The 17,686-nt window shown below is 48.5% G+C and overlaps 1 protein-coding gene across 6 annotated transcripts in view; it reads right to left on the bottom strand.

The window, feature by feature from the left end:
• Positions 1-17,686, bottom strand: part of LOC138538698 (putative ferric-chelate reductase 1) — a 495,175-nt gene that overhangs the window by 268,132 nt on the left and 209,357 nt on the right. For all 6 annotated transcript variants that reach the window (XM_069641552.1, XM_069641548.1, XM_069641551.1 and 3 more), the window contains one exon: positions 8,894-9,036. In XM_069641552.1, the coding sequence (XP_069497653.1) occupies positions 8,894-9,036 (143 nt within the window). The remainder of the gene's footprint in view (positions 1-8,893; positions 9,037-17,686) is intronic.

Below are 17,686 nucleotides of genomic sequence, written 5' to 3'. Positions count from 1 at the left end.
GAGGATGCCGATCCTACCCGCTAATGAAATGGGGAGCTTGTTCCAACTAGACGTCTTACCGGACAGGGCCGTTAGATAGTTCGAGTAGTTGTCCATGCGCAGACTTATTATGGATCGGGACACCTCAACCCCCAAGTATGTGAAACTAGATTGAGACCAGGAGAAACCCAACAGATCCGGGGGAGGATACGTACAATCAGTAAGCGGGAACAGTGTAGATTTGGAACAGTTCACTTTTAATCCCGATATGTCACCAAATCTGGCGACGTCAGCCAGGATAGGAGCAAGGTTGATGTCTGGTGAACGAATATACAGCAGAGCATCATCTGCGTACAGAGAAACTATGTCAGCCTGACCGGCTGTGCGTAATCCCCTGTGGGCATGTGCCTGGCGAATCATGTCAGCAAATGGTTTGATGGCGACGGCAAAAATTAGTGGAGAGAAAGGACATCCCTGGCGCGTGCCTCTAGCTATCTGGAAAGGGGCGGAGCATCTGTCCTCAGTACGGACTCTAGCTGAAGGGGAGGTGTAAAGTAGCTTAACCCAAGTTTGGAAATTGTGACCAAACTTACATTTCACAAGGACCCGCCACAAGTATTTCCAAGAGACCGAGTCAAAGGCCTTCTGCATATCCAGCGTGGCTGCCACCGCCTGCGTGGTGGGGCTGACCCTGCTCATCACATTGAAGAGTCTTCTTAAATTTAAGGATGTGGACCTTCCTGGGACAAACCCTGCCTGGTCAGAATGAATAATGTGGGGCAGAATAGGGGCTAGACGGTTGGCTAACAGTTTGGCGTAAATTTTAACGTCGCTGTTAATCAACGAGAGGGGGCGGTATGAGCTGCACTGGGTGGGGGGCTTGCCCGGTTTGGGGAGAACCGTTATCACCGCCTCCCGGAGAGAGGGGGGGGAGTATACCCTTTTCGCAGGATTCCTCCCAGAGGCCCAACATGTGCGGGACCAGCAATGACTTGTATTGCTTATAAAATTCAATGGGCAATCCATCCGGGCCAGGGGCCTTGCCAGACGCCAGTGATTCAATAGCCTCTGTGATCTCCTCAGATGTGATAGGTCTCTCCAAGGAGGCACCAGCCTCAGAAGACAAAACGGAGAGAGGGAGAGAGTCTAGGAAGGAGTCTATTTCCGAAATGGGGGGGTCATTGGTCTCGGAGTATAGAGATGTGTAGAATGCAAGAAATTCGGAGTTGATGTCTTGTGGGGACAGAGCCATGGAGCCGTCCGATCTTGCTATGGGCGGAATATTGGGGGCACCGAGTTCGCGACGGAGCAGCCTGGCTAGCATACGGCCGGGGCGTTCACCTTCGCCATATTTCCTCGCCAAACATGGGGACTCTAGGAATTTGACCTCTCGCTCCGCAAGGGCACGAAAGTTATCTAGTTCCGATCCCAGGGCCGAAAGAGTGCTTGAAGAGTGGTTAAGAGCGTATTGAGTCTCAAGACCGGCAAGGGTTGATTCACTAACGGAGATGTCCGCGCGGATCCTTTTAAGGATGCCGCTTCCCTTGGAGATAGCCACACCCCTCGTGTATGCCTTGAATGATTCCCAGAGCATGGAGTAAGTTGTCACCGATCCAGTGTTGAGTTCAAAGAACTCTTCAATGGACGATTAGAGTTCAGCCACAAAGGTCTGGTCTAGGAGTGTGCGTGAGCCTAACCTCCACTGCCTGGGTCTATTGGCGTCAGGACCCCATTCCAGCGAGATGACGACAGGCGAGTGATCAGATAGAGTTCTGGGGAGGATACCCTGGTGAGACAGAGACCTGACTAACCTGTCAGTGATGAGCCATCTATCTATTCTGGAGTGGGAGTCGTGGACTGTGGAATAGTATAGTATTCACGGGCATCAGGGTTTATTAACCGCCAGGAATCAACCAGTGTCAGATGTGGGAGAATAGTGAGTATAGTGTAGGCCGCTCTGGAGAGTTGGCGAGGCCGCGTGCCCGATCTGTCTAGGGTGACATCCAATATAGTATTAAAGTCTCCTCCCCATATAATCGGGATCAGGGGAAATCCCTCCAGGAGCGAGGCTAGGTGCGAATAGAAGTCTGGATCGTCAACGTTGGGACCGTAGATGTTTAGGATGGCCACCTCTTGGCACTGTAGTGTGCCAACGAGCAGGACATATCTGCCAAGGGGGTCTATACGTGAGTGATTGCACACAAATTTCAAACTTCTGTGTATTAGAGTGAGTGTGCCACGGCTCTGGGTAGAATAGTTAGTATAATATCTTTGGGAACCCCACTGTTTTGCGAATCGGTCACATTGTTCAGAGCGGGCATGGGTTTCTTGTAAGCAGAGAATTTTGACCCCGTGGCGTTCTGCGTATAATTGTATCTGGCGCATTTTTTTATGATTACCTAAGCCACGAACGTTCCAGCTCATGAACGTCAAGGCTTCACTTGCCATTTAATTGGGAATATTGATACAGTACCAGTAGTGCGTCATCAGGAAGGAGAAACTCTACAGATCCAGACGTGGAGGGATCTCCAGTCGTGAGTGTGTGATGTAGTGACGTACCGCATGTGGTGCCCCTAGTGGTTGCCAAGTCATTTTCAACAGTAACTACCCCTCCCCCCATTCCCCCCACGCACATCCCTCCCAAAACTCGAGGAAAGAAACCCAAACCCATTGACAACAACACCAACAAAATACTAGGCATCTGCGCCTGGGGGGCTGCAAGTCAGCCTAGCGATGTCAAGCTGAAACCGGGGAGACCATAAGGATAATATACAGTGCAATAGTAGTATGTAACAAAACATAGTGGTAGTATAAGGGAGCCGTATGGCTACAAAATATCAGGATCGGAACGGCTTAAGGTCTAAAGTGCCGTATAAGCGAACAGATCAAACAACAAATCAGGGTGAATGCAACAGTCAAGGATCCTCGGAAACCAGATCGAGGCGAGCCGAAAATCCCTCGTGATCAAAGTGGGACCAGGGCCCAGGCAGACGGGTCCAGCTGCCCTCGGTCAACAGCGCCGCAGTCTACGTGCCGGGGGGCCCCGCAGGGGCCAAAACGCCAGAGCACAACAGAGTCTTTTATAAGCAAATGATGGACCCTCAGGGGGGGCACTGGAGACAGCGAGAGCAGGACCGGTGATCAAGAGTTAGCTGAGATCATGAATATCATAGGGGACCTGGAGGTGGTGAACCCCTCCCTGCCAACGTCATGTGCTGGGGGGCCACCACGGGGTGCCCCTTACTATAGGAGCGGAGACAGTTATCAACCGGGAAAGTGTTCATCAATGAATTTCGATGCCTCCTCAGGGATGGTGAAGAAGAAGGTCTGATTCATGTGTTCAATCCTTAATTTCGCCAGGAAGAGCATGGAGTATTTGACCCCCAGGTCGCGAAGCCTCTTTTTTACAGCAAGAAAGGTTCTACGCTCCTGTTGAACAGTGACCGAGAAGTCGGGGTACAGATGGATTCTTGCCGGGCCAAAGCGCAGCTCACCCTTGGCTCTGGCTGCACGAAGCAATGCGTCTCGGTCCCGAAAGTTTAGGATCCTGGCGATGATGGGTCAGGGAGGCGCGCCCGGTTTAGGCTTAGGAGAGAGAGAGCGATGCGCCCTTTCGACCGCAAAGTGTGAGGAGAGCTGCGGGGCGTCAAGTACGGGTAAAAGGATACGCTCAACATAGTCCTCCATGGGCTCTTTGACATTATCCTCCGGAACGCCAATGATACGCAGGTTGTTACGCCTAGAGCGAGATTCTAGGTCATCATTCTTCCTCTCCACCGCTGAGACACGATTAGTAAGTGTAGATACCGCAGCTCGCAGTGACAACAGGTCATCCTCCGCGACACCCACCCTGGTCTTGACCTCGGCGACCCGGCCGTCCGTTCTTTCCATATGGGCTTTAATAGACGAGATGGTACCACTCATGTCGTCCAACTTGGTGTGCAGTGCGGTAAATCCCTCCTTCATGTACTCAAGCATCCTCTGTGAGTCATCCGAGGTTGAGGGCGTCGGGACCATGGGTGTCTCCTCAGGTGGATCGGGGGGTACCTTGGACGGAGTTTTTGCAAACATGTTGAGCGAGCTTTGTTTCTTACCAGCTCCGGCCCCCTTGGTCATGGTGATGACGGAACCACGAGAAGCGCCACCGGGGGAGCGCGCGTCCGCACCCGCAAAGATATGGGGGGGCCCCTGCGTGGGAGGGAGTAACAACGGGAGCTGTAGAACTGGAGCTGGGACCACCCCAGCAGGGCTGGCAACCGTGGGTCGGGGCCGCGTCCCTATCCAGAAGGGAGGCACAGCCCGATAGCAGTACGGTATTTTACGTGGGCGAGCCCACCGGGTGAGTGTTACTGTAGGGAGGATCAGGGGGTCCCAAGCCCCCGGCTGTTGTATTAAGACCTTAGTCACAGGCAGAGAACATCAGCTAGTATGATAAGGCTGAAACCCGTAGACACCCGCCCACACACTGACACCGCAGGCACCCGAACCGGGGTCCGGGCCTCCAGGATTAGCGCCAATCCCAGGGACAGATGAGTTGACGCAAATATGGGGGAGCTCAGGGGCAAGGGACCACCATCCCCCGGGCGGGCGCCGCGGGGCCAAGCGGGGGGGGGGAATGCCAAGTACGAACTCACCAAGCCCAGAGGAGAAGGAGGCGCAGCATGTGAGGAGATTCCCAAGTACCAGGGTATAATGCAAGTCTGGGCCGATGCAATCCGGCCACCAAAGGCCCAGCCCCAATGTCTCTGGGTAAAGCAGATGTTTAACTCATACCGCGGGGAGATGAGTACGTTGACAAATTGATCACTGCAAGTTCATGGGTTTTCTTGGCGCCCTGGCTGGACAATGGTAAGTTGCTCCCATTGGTGAGGTACTAGAGAGTTCAAGGCCACCTGGGCCGCTGTCACGAGAAGCCGGGAGGGCAGCGCCGAGCCATGCCCCACAGCCACGCCGCCGGTCCACCCAGAGTCAGGAGAGCAAATCAGGGGGAGGTGGGCGAGCCAGCCGGGTGGGCCCGCGGGGGCAGAAACGGGACAAAGGAGGTTTTCAGGGATCGGCCGTGGCGGCCGCCGCAACACCAGGGCATGGAACAGCAGGCCCCCCAGGGCAAGGCGACGGGTGGACCAGCAGGGCCGGCCGCCGCAGCACCGCGCCTCCAACCAGAGAGGAGAGCCGGCCTGGAGAACCAGGCGCCCGCCAGCCGGTCACAGCGTAGAGCCTCCCCCGCACCCCCCTACCTGGTCCTCGAAGCGGCCACCACGGCGTCAGGAGGGGGGCAGCAGAGGAAGGGTATTAATGCGGCGGCGGCACCGGGAACGCAGTGAAGGCTGGAATTCCACTGGAGCTGGAATCGGAGGTCCCGTCGCCGCTCGGTTTCACGAAGTTCCGGAGGTGGAAGGCGCGGCGGCAGCAGCCGGACGGAGCGCCGGAGGGGTCCAGAGAGACCGTCTGTGGCCGCGCAGGGCCCGATTCCGGAGGAGGACAGATGGAGGCACAGCGCCCCTCCCCCCGCAGAGGCCCGCCGTGCCGCGCTCAAAAGTTACGTGAGCGAGTTGAAGGCGCCGGAGCCGCGGGCCGAGGAGGCCAAGCGCCGGCGTCCGCTCTCGATGCCGGGCGCCGCACCAGGGACAACCAGCAACGCTGGGGCACCAGATCAAGCCAGGGGATAGTGGAAGGTTCCACACGTCCGCTCCTCGAGCGTGGGACTGCACAATTGCACTGAAAGGGTGCCGGACGAGATCTTCAACTCTCCCGGCTCAGAGTACTGACATCAGGCGGCCATCTTCGTTCGGCGCAACAGCGCCCCCCAAGGGATCACAATTCTAAGTACATGATGTTTTACTCAGCGAGACTGAAGGTCCTAGCCCAGAATAGGTCTGTCTTCTTTCATACCCCGCCGAGTACAGTAAAGGAAGACTGGTGTTGAGCCTTCGGGCACTAATCGTGAATGTGCATTTCACACTGGTGTGCCAGTGTCTTGGGAGAGTGTGGTGGTGCCTGCTGGACAAGTGGTGAAAACTGATGGAACTCTGGCAATAGGTGCAGCTGTTGATGACCCTATGGCGGTTGCCTCGCAGGACGAGGAGCTGTATGGTTCACCTACTTGATCATCAGCTGCTCCTGTGATCTATGCTTGCAGTCTTATGGTGTTGTGGGGCTAGGTGGTTTGAGGAGGCTGTGTTGCAAATATCCATGCAGGGATCCAACAGTTGCTGGAGATTTATATTTTAAGTATTTGTTGTTTTGAGGTGGGGGAGATTAGGCATGGTTCATACAAGGGAATGGCAGGCCGGGCTCGAATGTTCTTTTATTGGGAACCTATTTGATATAGGCCTGCTCCTGAGCTTTCTCTGAGTCCTGAACACTGGCCCTTGGGTTGGACACGTTGAGTAAATGTAAAACCACTGAGCGGGGCAGCCAGGACACTTTCACGGATTGTATCCGACTTACTACTCAGTGACATATGGTGACTAAAACAAGCGCCGTTACTCATATTATTTGTGGGGTGCATGGGCCTTTCTCACACAATCACACCTTCCTTGGGGTTGTGGTAGCTAGGATGGAAATGAGGGTGGAGTTCCTGCATAGAAACTATCTGATCATGCCACTCTATGGTTGGCATTGGTGACATAACATGCTGTTGAATGTGGCATTTGGATAATTTCTCAGGGAACAGATTGACCAATTTCTGGTCGGTAACTGAGGAGCTACTGCTCGTAGGTCTGCAGAATGGGAATCATTAAAGGTGTTCATCAGGGGTCTTTGCATCTCGGCTAAGGTGGGGGTATGAAGAGCGCTTAATGGCACATTCCTTCGGTTGGCAGGGAAGCTGGTTAGTTTGGAGCAAATGGAGGGCCGGGGGGGAGTGGGGGAAGAGTCACAGACCTTAAAAACAGAGGTGGGGATTTTCAATCATATTACTGGGCAGTAACACTCCAGCACACTGACGTGGTTACTAGCATGATCACTTTTGACTACTGGCCACTGCATTTCTTTGATGTGAGTTGAGCTAGGGATAGCGAGGTTGGACTGCCTCCCTCTCCAGTTGCCACTTTGATACAAATATGGGGACAGGCAACAAGACTTTCGAAACAAACTGCCTTTCTTGCCTGAAATTAGGTTGTCCTGTACTATGTTGGGATACATTATCGTTAAGGGGAGGAGCGCTGAGGTTGCCCGGATAGGATGGGGAGGACAGGGTGAAGACTTATATTTGGGTGATAGGGTTCTCACGTATCAGTAGCTCTGAGAATTGCATCCTGGAATGTGGCTTAACTTTTTGGAATATGTCGGATTAATGGTGGTGATGGTCAGAGGCCTATAGGAGTGTTTTCTGGTGTGTCCTGCGATACATACAAATAATGTTGTGCTGAGGAGGCTGGTGGAGGGGGGTAAATGCATAACTGAAATATATGCCACAGATGCTAGGATGACGATGTGGTTAGACCACTGAACAAATGGGAGGATGAGCTGAGAGAACCGCTCACCGGTGGTGAATGGGCCTTGGTGTTACTACACACAAAATGTGTATCTAGGAATTCAAGAATTCAGTGAATACAGTACAAATGTGTCTTGCGTGCATATGTCACGCCTGTTGTGGTTGCCAAACTGCCTCAAGGCCTTGACCCGAGCTACTGGAGGTGTGAATGAGAATCTGGGACCTATCTGCATATGTGGTGTGTTTGTGACATGGTCAAGATGTTTTGGGATTGAGGTACTGATAAATTATCTGAAATCACGGGTGTGCAGGTTTGAGCTACAGTCCAACAATGCATATTGGGCTTACTTCCTTGCAAACGAAGGAGGAGGAACTGAATGGTTACCAATGTGCTCAGAAGACCTCTGGGGTTCCTCTTTTTAGTGCCTGGATAAGGGTGGTCGGAAAATGGATAAACGTGGAATTTGCAGATCGGTCAAGGAGACCTGAGGGGGAAGCAGGTCTTTATTGTATCTAGCATGAAGAGAGGACCAACTGCAATCTTCGTCAGATCATAGGCTTCCTTAAGGAGTGTTAGAATACATGGGTGAAACAGAAAGGAATGCTCCCACTCCCGCACAGGTGAATCCTGCGAGCGCACAGATTTGAGGGGACGTGATCTGGGATTACTAGTTTAAAAATGGAATGGAAAGGGGTCAGGTACATGACGGTCATTTGGGATGTTATGTTCTGGGAATGTTTACTCATGCCACATGTAAGATCCAAAGACAGTTGTGTTCCAAAGACAGTTGTGCAAGTATGCGGTATGAAGCATGACTCGTATTGGATTTGTCAGATGAATATTGGTTATATGCACTGTGAAATGAATTGCAATAAATAAAACATTTATCACATAAAAGTTCAAAAAAATACTTCTAAAACAAATCTTGCAGTTCAGAGAGTAGCGAACTATAAAAAACTATAAAAAACACGATTTTTGTACACTTTTAAAAATTCCTTGCATAACTGAACTACTTTTGCTAATGATCGATTATCCATTTTTATTTCACAGGAAATGTTCATTCTAAAACTAGAGTTCAGCACAGTTCGAGTCTTTAAGGACCCCCCACGCCATATGTTATATACAATAGCGTACATAATATGCAAGGGATAGATGATATGGTAGATCAATGAGAACACCTTCATTTGGGGTTGCTGGCAGTAGGCCCCGTTTGTCTAATTGCCGGGGATCCCCTGGCAAATGTTGTTTGTCCTTTCACTGTTGGCCAGTGAGGGGCCTGGCACTCAAATGGTTAAGAACGTGTTAGCATAATTTCAGGAATGAGCAGGGGGAGTGGAAGAGTTTGCAAGGAGGATGGCATGCCCGGAACAAAGCAGCTACTGGGTCGAAATAAAGAGTAATGTGGTATTAATTGTGTGAGATGCATTAACTGATGTATGTAGAATCCTACAAAGAATGTTATTCTAAGAACTTACCGAAGAAGCCGAACATTTGAGTGTCTGTGCAGGTGTTCCACTGATCACAAAAGAACCCAGTGGGGCATCTTTGGAAGAATCTGAACGCGCTTGAATAAGAAATCCTTCAAAGGTTGTTGTTGGTGTGTTTCCGCTGATGGTCACTGAAAGAAAGCAAACATAAGTCAGATACAACAATATTCCCAATGCGTTTAAAACTACTGTGATAATAGTGTACATTCAGTAGAATTGTTAAATTATTGTTAATTGCTTCATTGAATGAGAACTAATCCAGCAATCATTACCCGTTCCAGGGGCGCACCAGCCAGTAACATCCCAAGGGACCCCCAGCCCACTGCCCATTGAAGTACTTGAGACAGGTGATTAATCCCATTAGCATCCCGGGTTGACAGACTGGAGTACTGGGAGCAATGTTGTCAGAACAAAGGGCCACAGTGGGTGCGCGACTCAATGTTTTAGGCAAAAAAAGTACACTTGAGATAGCTGCAATGGAGAACCACTCTTCTGTTTCGATAGTGGGGTCTGCTGGTGGCTGCAGCCACAAACTGAGGTGATGAGAGAGCGCAGTGACTGATACTATAGGTGAATGAGGTGGTGGAGCCTTGAAGTCAGAGCGGGAGCAACCATCTAGGAGGAGGCAGGGGAATGGTGTGGACAGGGGGAATGGTGTGGACAGTACATGGCATGCACGGAACACAGGCATGGGGCGTTCGATTCGGCCCAGGTTTGGACAACCCGATTGTCTAGCATGCCCACCCTCCATACTAATTTATTAGAAAAAATGCACTAAGCCAACGTTGTCTGTTTTTGGTTATATAAACAAATGGCTTGGTTTAATTTGTTGAAAATTGGATTATTTATTTTTCGACGCTTCTTGGAGGAAGGATATCCAAGGCCATAGTGCATATAGTTTGCATCCCCCCTACACTTTGGAGGACCCTATCCACTACACATACGTACTGATAGTATTAAGCACTATTAACTATGATTGTGATTCAGAGCACCCTTCTGTCTGTCCCTTGGAAGGAAGCCTGAAGCTGCCCTCAAGAGTGGCATCAGAATAATTGTGCCACAGCACAATAAGAACAAGCAGACAATCGCCCATTCTATTTGGGGAAGAGGTAGCAGTGTGGTGTTCCTAAATCGGGGCCCATTACTTTACATGTTGTACTACAGAGGTAGGTGTGTCTGTTTCACTTGTGGGACATTTCCTAGCCAGTAGTCAGAAGTAACAGGTAATCATTTCTTAATGTACCTCGTACTATGGTTGTAGAACATTTTAGAAATTATTGCTTTGAAATAGAATGTAATTCTGCATTATTCTTGTAGTTCGGGGCGCTGCTGCTCTGGAGAGATGTATGAAATGTGCTCTTTCGGTACTGTGTCGTTCTTCCACATTTAGGGCTGGATTCATCGTTTACTTTTTCAACATATGTTTTACCGTCTGTATAGATTAGAACATTTAACATTTCCATTTAGTTTTCAGAAAAGAATAATTTGTGTAGCCGTTGGATTGGGAAATGCAAAGTCCAGGTTCACTTCGATTCCAATGACGCCTGATGTATACAGTGATGGAGTATATTGCATAAGGCTTCCACATTGAGCAAAGTTCCTCCTTAGTTTTAATATGAATCATTGCTTTGGGAATTGAAATGGCTGTGCTTTGAAATATGCTACAAGAAAGGTGTGTTAGCACCTTTAATATTGAGACGAAAATCGCATAACTAAGAATCAACTAGTCCTTACCATGCGATTTTAATTCCTGCTGCTATTCCATTCAATCAATCAATGTCTTTTGAAAATGCGTACCAACTGAACGGAATAGGTCTAACTTCATATTTTAAAACAGTGAAAGCTAAATTTTACTTTTTGGCTGGTGCTAAACACCCACCTCACTCACTGTGTCAAAACGAATGGCATGCAGTGTTGGGAGAAGAAAAGGCCACTGGCAGCCAGACTCGGAGATACACATGGTACGTTGGCTATATACCATTCTCTACACTACCAGAAACACTTACCTACCACTTCCTGACTATACGGTTCATATTTGCTGGCCCTGGTGTCAAACTACTTGTGAAGTGTGGTAGCCATTTTGTTTTCTCCTATTCATTATTGGAAATGGCATACTTTTTGAAAAGCTACTTTCCTATCAATGACCTGGATATGATCTAGTCAGTGTTGTTGGCATGTACATGAGCAGAACACATGGGTCATGTATCCTTACTTCTGAACATATGTAGTCATTTAAGATTGCCTATGTATTCAGAATGCTAAAGTCAATCTAAAACTGGAGACTAACTCAGGCCAAGGAAACAGCAGACCAGATCCAGGGTACAACCATTTCTGTGCCCGGAGTCCACTTTGCAAAATTGTGACTATATTCTCTTTCTGGAGCATGTCATGGGCAGTTACCTAGTGTGTGCCTTCATCCACTCCATGCAAACAATGCAACAGGATCACTGCCATACAGGGCTGCAATTAGAATGGATACTGATGGACTCCACCTGACCTTTACAAATGCAAAAGCGTGTCAGAATAAGTAGGGATCCCTTCCTTTATGCCAGCAACAAAAACATGATGCAGTTGGGGCTTCATATGCATTCCCCGAGCAAAGAAAAGCACAGTGCGGATTTCACGCACTACAACCTCATCCCGCCAGAGATTCCAATCCAAATGGCATGTATGTGCTAAAACACACAGAGGGGCTGTCTGTCGGGGTGTTACTGCCTACAAACCATTTTGTGGGCCAGCGAACAGGAGACCCCAAGTAGAGCAACTTATTATTGTTCTAATACTCATCAGAGTTATTACAATGTGAAATGTTACTGGCCATCGTTATGGAGAATTTTCATTTTAGTGCTCAATTCCTCCCACTTTAGAGACCCCTAGCTCTTTTGCTGGAATTTAGGACTTTTTAATTTTAGCCCTGGAGTAAGTGAGACCTTTTTCTTACTCTCTCTTGTGTTTTGACCTTATTTGGATTATGTGTTTTTACAGTTTTTGGAGTCTGACAAACTCTATAGGCATCTATTTTTTGTATGGTTACACACAGCACCATCAGTGCAGTGTCAAAGAGAAATCCTTTAGATTTCTCATAAGGTTTAAATAACTTTTCTTGTTTGAACTACAGTTCCCAAGAAGAGTAAAGTGAAACTGACTTTACATACCTTCTCTTTTGTAGGTCCAGCACACCCGATCTTATGTGGAGTGCTGGGGGGTTAACTAGTAGCCCCTTTTTCCTACATTCTCATGTAACAATTTTATGTTACCCTCACTACTTTAAATGGCTGGTGGCAGTGGTTTAATTGTCCTACCATTGTGCTTTTCTACCGCAGGATGAATTCTCAGCTGCAGTATAGCACCCATGGGTGACCACTTTTGTCATATTGGCCCTGGTCGTCTTTTTTCGCCATTCTCTGTTTGTGAGGTCTTTCTTGGGTGTCACTCTGTGTGTCGAGGCAGATTTGAGCACTTTGTTTGTTTTGCCTTTGGCGGGCTTCAGCCTTAACTCGGGCCTGTAACTATGGGCCCTGGGGCATTAGCTGACTCAATAATGCCCCCACGGCGAGGGGCTTATTGCTTAAGTGCACTCTTTATCCACAGGGACGCCAGTATAACATACTATTCCAAGGAGATCTGAGAATCGTCCTTTATAGTCCAGTGGAACTTCAAAATCACACCATTACAGTCGGGTCATCTGTATTATCACAGATCCTCACTGTGGAAACATTGGTATTACATAACATCTTTAGTTGGGATTCAGAAACAATGAGCCTTATTAAATACATTTTCAGTGGTAAAGCTGGTGCTAATTATGTTGTATGGAATTACCAGGGTAAGACTAACAAGGGCCTACAGATCGGAAATCGTAAGAACCAAAAAAGCATTCTATGTGAACAGAATCTTGAACCCTCACACCCCACGCAAGGAACTACATAGAATCATCTCTGAATTCAAATAGCCAGATTACTCTACCCCTCCTCTACATAACTCCAAATCCCTTTGCGATGCCTTATCAGAACCCTTAAATAACATCGCTATTGACAGACATTCTACCGTCATCTCTAAAATACAATGTTGACCGCCCATCTCCAATCCACTGTTCCAATCTCCCGCCATTGCAAACCTTCACCTCTTTCTCTTCGATCTCACACCAGGTGTTCCTCTCGCTCCTCGCACAAAGCCGCCCGTCAGGATCCTCCCACCCCCCCGAGGACCCTTGCTGGCATACCCTCCTCAAAAACATCCTAGCCTAAACCTGTGCAGGCAGTATTGCATGCTCAATCCTTAACCAATCCCTTACATCAGGAATCTTCCTGAATGCCTTAAAAACCTTCTACATCAAACCCCTCCTCAAAAAAACCTATGTTCGACCCACTTCTTCCACAGAACTACTGACCCATCTCCAACACCCGCTTCATGGCCAAATTCATGGACCGCACAGCATACAAGCAACTCGTAATTTCACTGAAGCTAACAACCTCCTTGACAGTGCCCTATCCAACGAGTCCACACTAGTATCCTTTTGGGATGATCTAAAAAGAACTGCGGACGCAGAAGGATGCGCGGTCTCATTCTCTACTGCCTTTGATACCATTGACACCATTCTCCCAGACAGGCTACAATCACTAGGAATCAAAGATCCTGCCCTAACTTGAAACTTCTCCTTCATCTCTAATCGCTCACAAATCATGCTGCTCCAACCTTTCACCTCAGCATCCCGGCCAGTGCCGAAAGGGGTCGCACAGGGAGCATCCCCATCTCCTGTCCTCTTCAATATCTATCTGAGCCCACTTCCCACACTCATCTGCTCCTACAACCTCACCTGCTACAAATACGCAGACATTACCCAGATCATCCTTAAAATCTCCTAATCAACAGGCTCGACATGTCCAGATCTGTCATCATACCTCTTGGATATTAACCACTAGATGACGACCAACCATCTCATTGTCAACTCTGGCAAAACAGAAATCACTGGCCATAGAAAAACGTTGCTCCTTCCCCCAACCTATCTCTTGGCCTTACTCTTTAGGCCTCCCCTCACTCCCCTACCCCCGGCAACCTACACCTCAGTGACAAACCTTGGCTGCATGCTGGAGACAGACCGATCTCTCGCTCAACACATCAGCTCTGTATCCAGACCCAGTTTCTTCCACCTACGCTTCCTCAAGCGTATCATCCCCTGCCTCACCTATCCTCACCGAACCTCTGCCATCCTCACTGTTATTCTCTCTTGCTTAGATTACGCAGTCTGCCTTTATCTAGGCGCACCAGGGTTTCAACTTAGAAAATTACAAAGGACTTAAAACACAGCAGCCCTCCTGCTCATAGGCCTCCCTCCCAGAGAACACATTAGCCCCACACTGAGAGTCCTCCACAATGGACGACGAACTACCTTTAAAGCCACATGCATATTTCACTGTGCCATTCAAAACGCAGGCCTGGAATTCCTCCAAGACAAACTAACACTCTACCGACCCTCCAGAACACTCAGATCCAGCACAGCCTTTCTTCTAGTTATCCCCCAATAAATCTACACCAGACTGGGAGGATCCTTCTACGTCCAAGCTCCCACCATCTGGAACTCTATGCCCCTTCACATCTGCAGCATTAACAATGACCTCGCTTTCATAAAGGCCCTCAAAACGTAGCTTTTCCTTCCTCCTCTTGAAAGTCTCCCACTCTATACTGTGATTGCCGAGCACACAAGTACTGACCCAGATCCAACAAAACACCTACTTTCCAAACCACTGTGGTTGCCTGCAGTGTGTGCAGTGGCACACTGTGATATACTTGCACACAAGAACTGGCCCAGACCCAACTGAACACCTACTCTCCAGACCATAGTTGCTGGCAGCGTTCATATATATATATATATACTGGCCCAGACCCAAGGAAAACGCTACTCTTCCAAATCATTGCAGAGACCGGCAGCTTTTGTAGCGGTAAACTGCGAGATACTTGCAATATTATTCCTCCCATCCCTGTGAGCCCATTGACGGAACCACCAACTCTATAACGGGGCAATCTTGTCAGTAAACAACACCATTAAACCTGATGCACCTTGCATGTGACAACTTAAAGATTTAGAGATGAGAATGCTTGCTCATACAGACCACTTGAGATAGAAATGGTAGCGGGAGCAGTGGGAAGGGACAGCTATGATTCGCACACTCAGATGGAGGTCACTACCTAAGTATCAAAGGGCTTACTTGAGCACATAGAACAATAGGTCATTCTATGGGTAGTCAGGAAATGCGCCAGTTCATCTGGGGCTGTTGGGCACAGAACGTACTTCAATAGCTGTGGGGGTAGGAACAGAGTCACCCTAAGAAGCACTTACACAAGAACACTACTATTGGTCTCAGCCATAGGTGGTAAGATTAAATTATTTCCTATTGCAGTCAAAGAAAGGCACCAGCCAGGTCCCTCCACAAAGATAGTATGCCAACAGCAGAAAGGATGCACTCTAACGACCATCCTGAGAGATCTAAGAAAATGACACCAAATAAAATGCCCCTAACTATGTGTAATCGCACCACATCTGTGGACACATGCCGCAGGCACGGCTCCCCATCCATGACTCGAGTGCAGCTATGGCTATGCAAATCCAGTCTAGCAGTATGCATAGCCATCCAGCTGAAACCCCTGACATAGCTCAACACCTCTGCTATTAATACATAGCAACAACCTACGTAAAACATTTGGTCTAGCTGGGCACACATCGAATCTCCTGCACTAGCACTATCCTAAACCACTAACAGCACCCACCCACGTACCTTACCTTGGAGCTGCTTACTGGGGCCCAGCCAACCCCGTAAGTCCTAACACATGCATCTGAAACTTAATTCTTAGAATCTCCCATACATTGACTTCGGTCTCAGAGAGTGTTCCAATCACAAAGCACACTGAGGCCATACAAATGGGGAAAGGGTGCTATAAAAATAAAGATGATAATTAATGTGACTGTTTCTGGTGGAATTCGCTCCAAATTTTGAGTACATGTGTACAAGCCCCAACCCTCAGCAGTGTTGGTTATTCCATTCAGCGGAATTGGCACAATAAAACATCTTTCAGTAAACCCTTCAATGCCCATCAGAATTAGAGCTATTGTCATGGAATTGGAGTAGTTACCAAATGGTATCTCTGCCAATGGAATTAGTGCCAAGTGGAAACATCATCATCCCACACACGGGAACCTCAGCAGTGACCCTCTTTAAAAACTCAATCCTTTCTGAATTACCCATTTCCTGGGGCTGTCCAACCTTAGAAACCATGCCAAACATGCCAGTTGATAAAGGCAAAGTGAAGTTGCCTGAAATGTAGGTTTGCAGAGCTCCAAGTCCTTGTGAACCAGGTAGTCAGCCATGCTGACGTACGGTTTCGCACAACACAAATCCTCTGTTCATAGGAAGTGTGGGCTATATTGACCCACTGAACAGAATTTCTCCATAACCAAGCTGCACTTCAGCAGAAACAGCAAAATGGCTGTGCTGGCTCCAGTGAGCACCATTGCACCAAAAGAACAAGTTACTTCTTACCTTGTGACGTTCTTTCGACGGGATGTTCCTCCGACGTATTCCTTATCTTTGATAATACGTTTCCAGCTTGCTGGCATCAGCAATTTTTTCTGTAGAGGGCGCTGCGTGTCAACGTCCGCCGAGTCGATGTCCCTCGACGGCCACCGTATCGGCGCTGACGTCACCATGCCCATAAATAGCCACGCGCTGTGTTTGTTGCTCAGTTCCGTTTTGTAGCATAAGAAAAGTCATGCCTGAATTGGTTATTGACCTTGAAGGAGCGTAAGCTGCAACCGCAAGGGAAGTATCACTGCGGGGATGGATGGGAGGGGCGATAAGGAATACGTCGGAGGAACATCCTGTCGAAAGAACGTTACAAGGTAAGAAGTAACTTGTTCTTCGAAGGGATTGTGTCCTCCGACATATTCCTTATCTTTGATAGACTGCCGTAGCAGTGGCATGTAATTGGAGGTGGGAGTGAGAATGTTATGTATCCCTTTAGGGATGGACCAAATGTAATACGGCCTTGCCAAATCTGGTCTCTTGACTAGTGGAGGAATCCAGATTGTAAAATTTTGTGAATGTATGTGCGGACGACCATGTGGCAGCCGCACATATGTCTCGGACCGGTACCCCTCTTTGGAGAGCCAAAGAGGCTGCGATACCCATGGTTGAATGAGCCCTGAGATTTTGGGGTGGCTCTTTCCCTGCCAGTTTGTAACATTCCAGAATGGCCAAAATAATCCACCTGGAGATAGTTTGTTTTGTTATGGGTAGTCCCAACTTGTGACCTGAGTATCCTACAAACAGTTGGTCTGCTTGCCTGATCCTAGCCATTCTGCTGATGTAAAAGCTAAGAGCTCGCCTTGGGTCCAGCCTATGTAGCCTTTCTTCCTCTTTCCCCGGATGGGAAGGAGGGTAGAACGAAGGGAAGGTAATTTTCTGAGTAATATGAAATTCAGAAACCACCTTTGGGAGGAAATTAGGCTTCACCTGTAGGACAACTTCGTCCTTCTGGAAAATTGTATGTGGGGGTTTACAGGAGAGAGCTTGTAGCTCGCTCACCCTTCTAGCAGATGTTAGTGCTACCAATAGGACAGTTTTAAGCGTGAGAAATCTCAGCGAACAAGAGTGAAGTGGTTTGAATGGAGTGCCCATTAGGAAGTTTAAGACTAAATTTAAGTCCCATAAGGGAACCTGGAATGGCTTTGGAGGATAAACATTAGTTAATCCCTTGAGAAATTGTATCACTAGAGGAAGTTTGAAATAC

The sequence above is a fragment of the Ambystoma mexicanum genome, chromosome 1q (genome assembly GCF_040938575.1).
Source record: "Ambystoma mexicanum isolate Mex_15411 chromosome 1q, UKY_AmexF1_1, whole genome shotgun sequence".
NCBI classification, from domain to species: domain Eukaryota; kingdom Metazoa; phylum Chordata; class Amphibia; order Caudata; family Ambystomatidae; genus Ambystoma; species Ambystoma mexicanum.
Note: the sequence above shows the minus strand (reverse complement) of the source record. Positions and strands in the feature narration are given on the sequence as shown.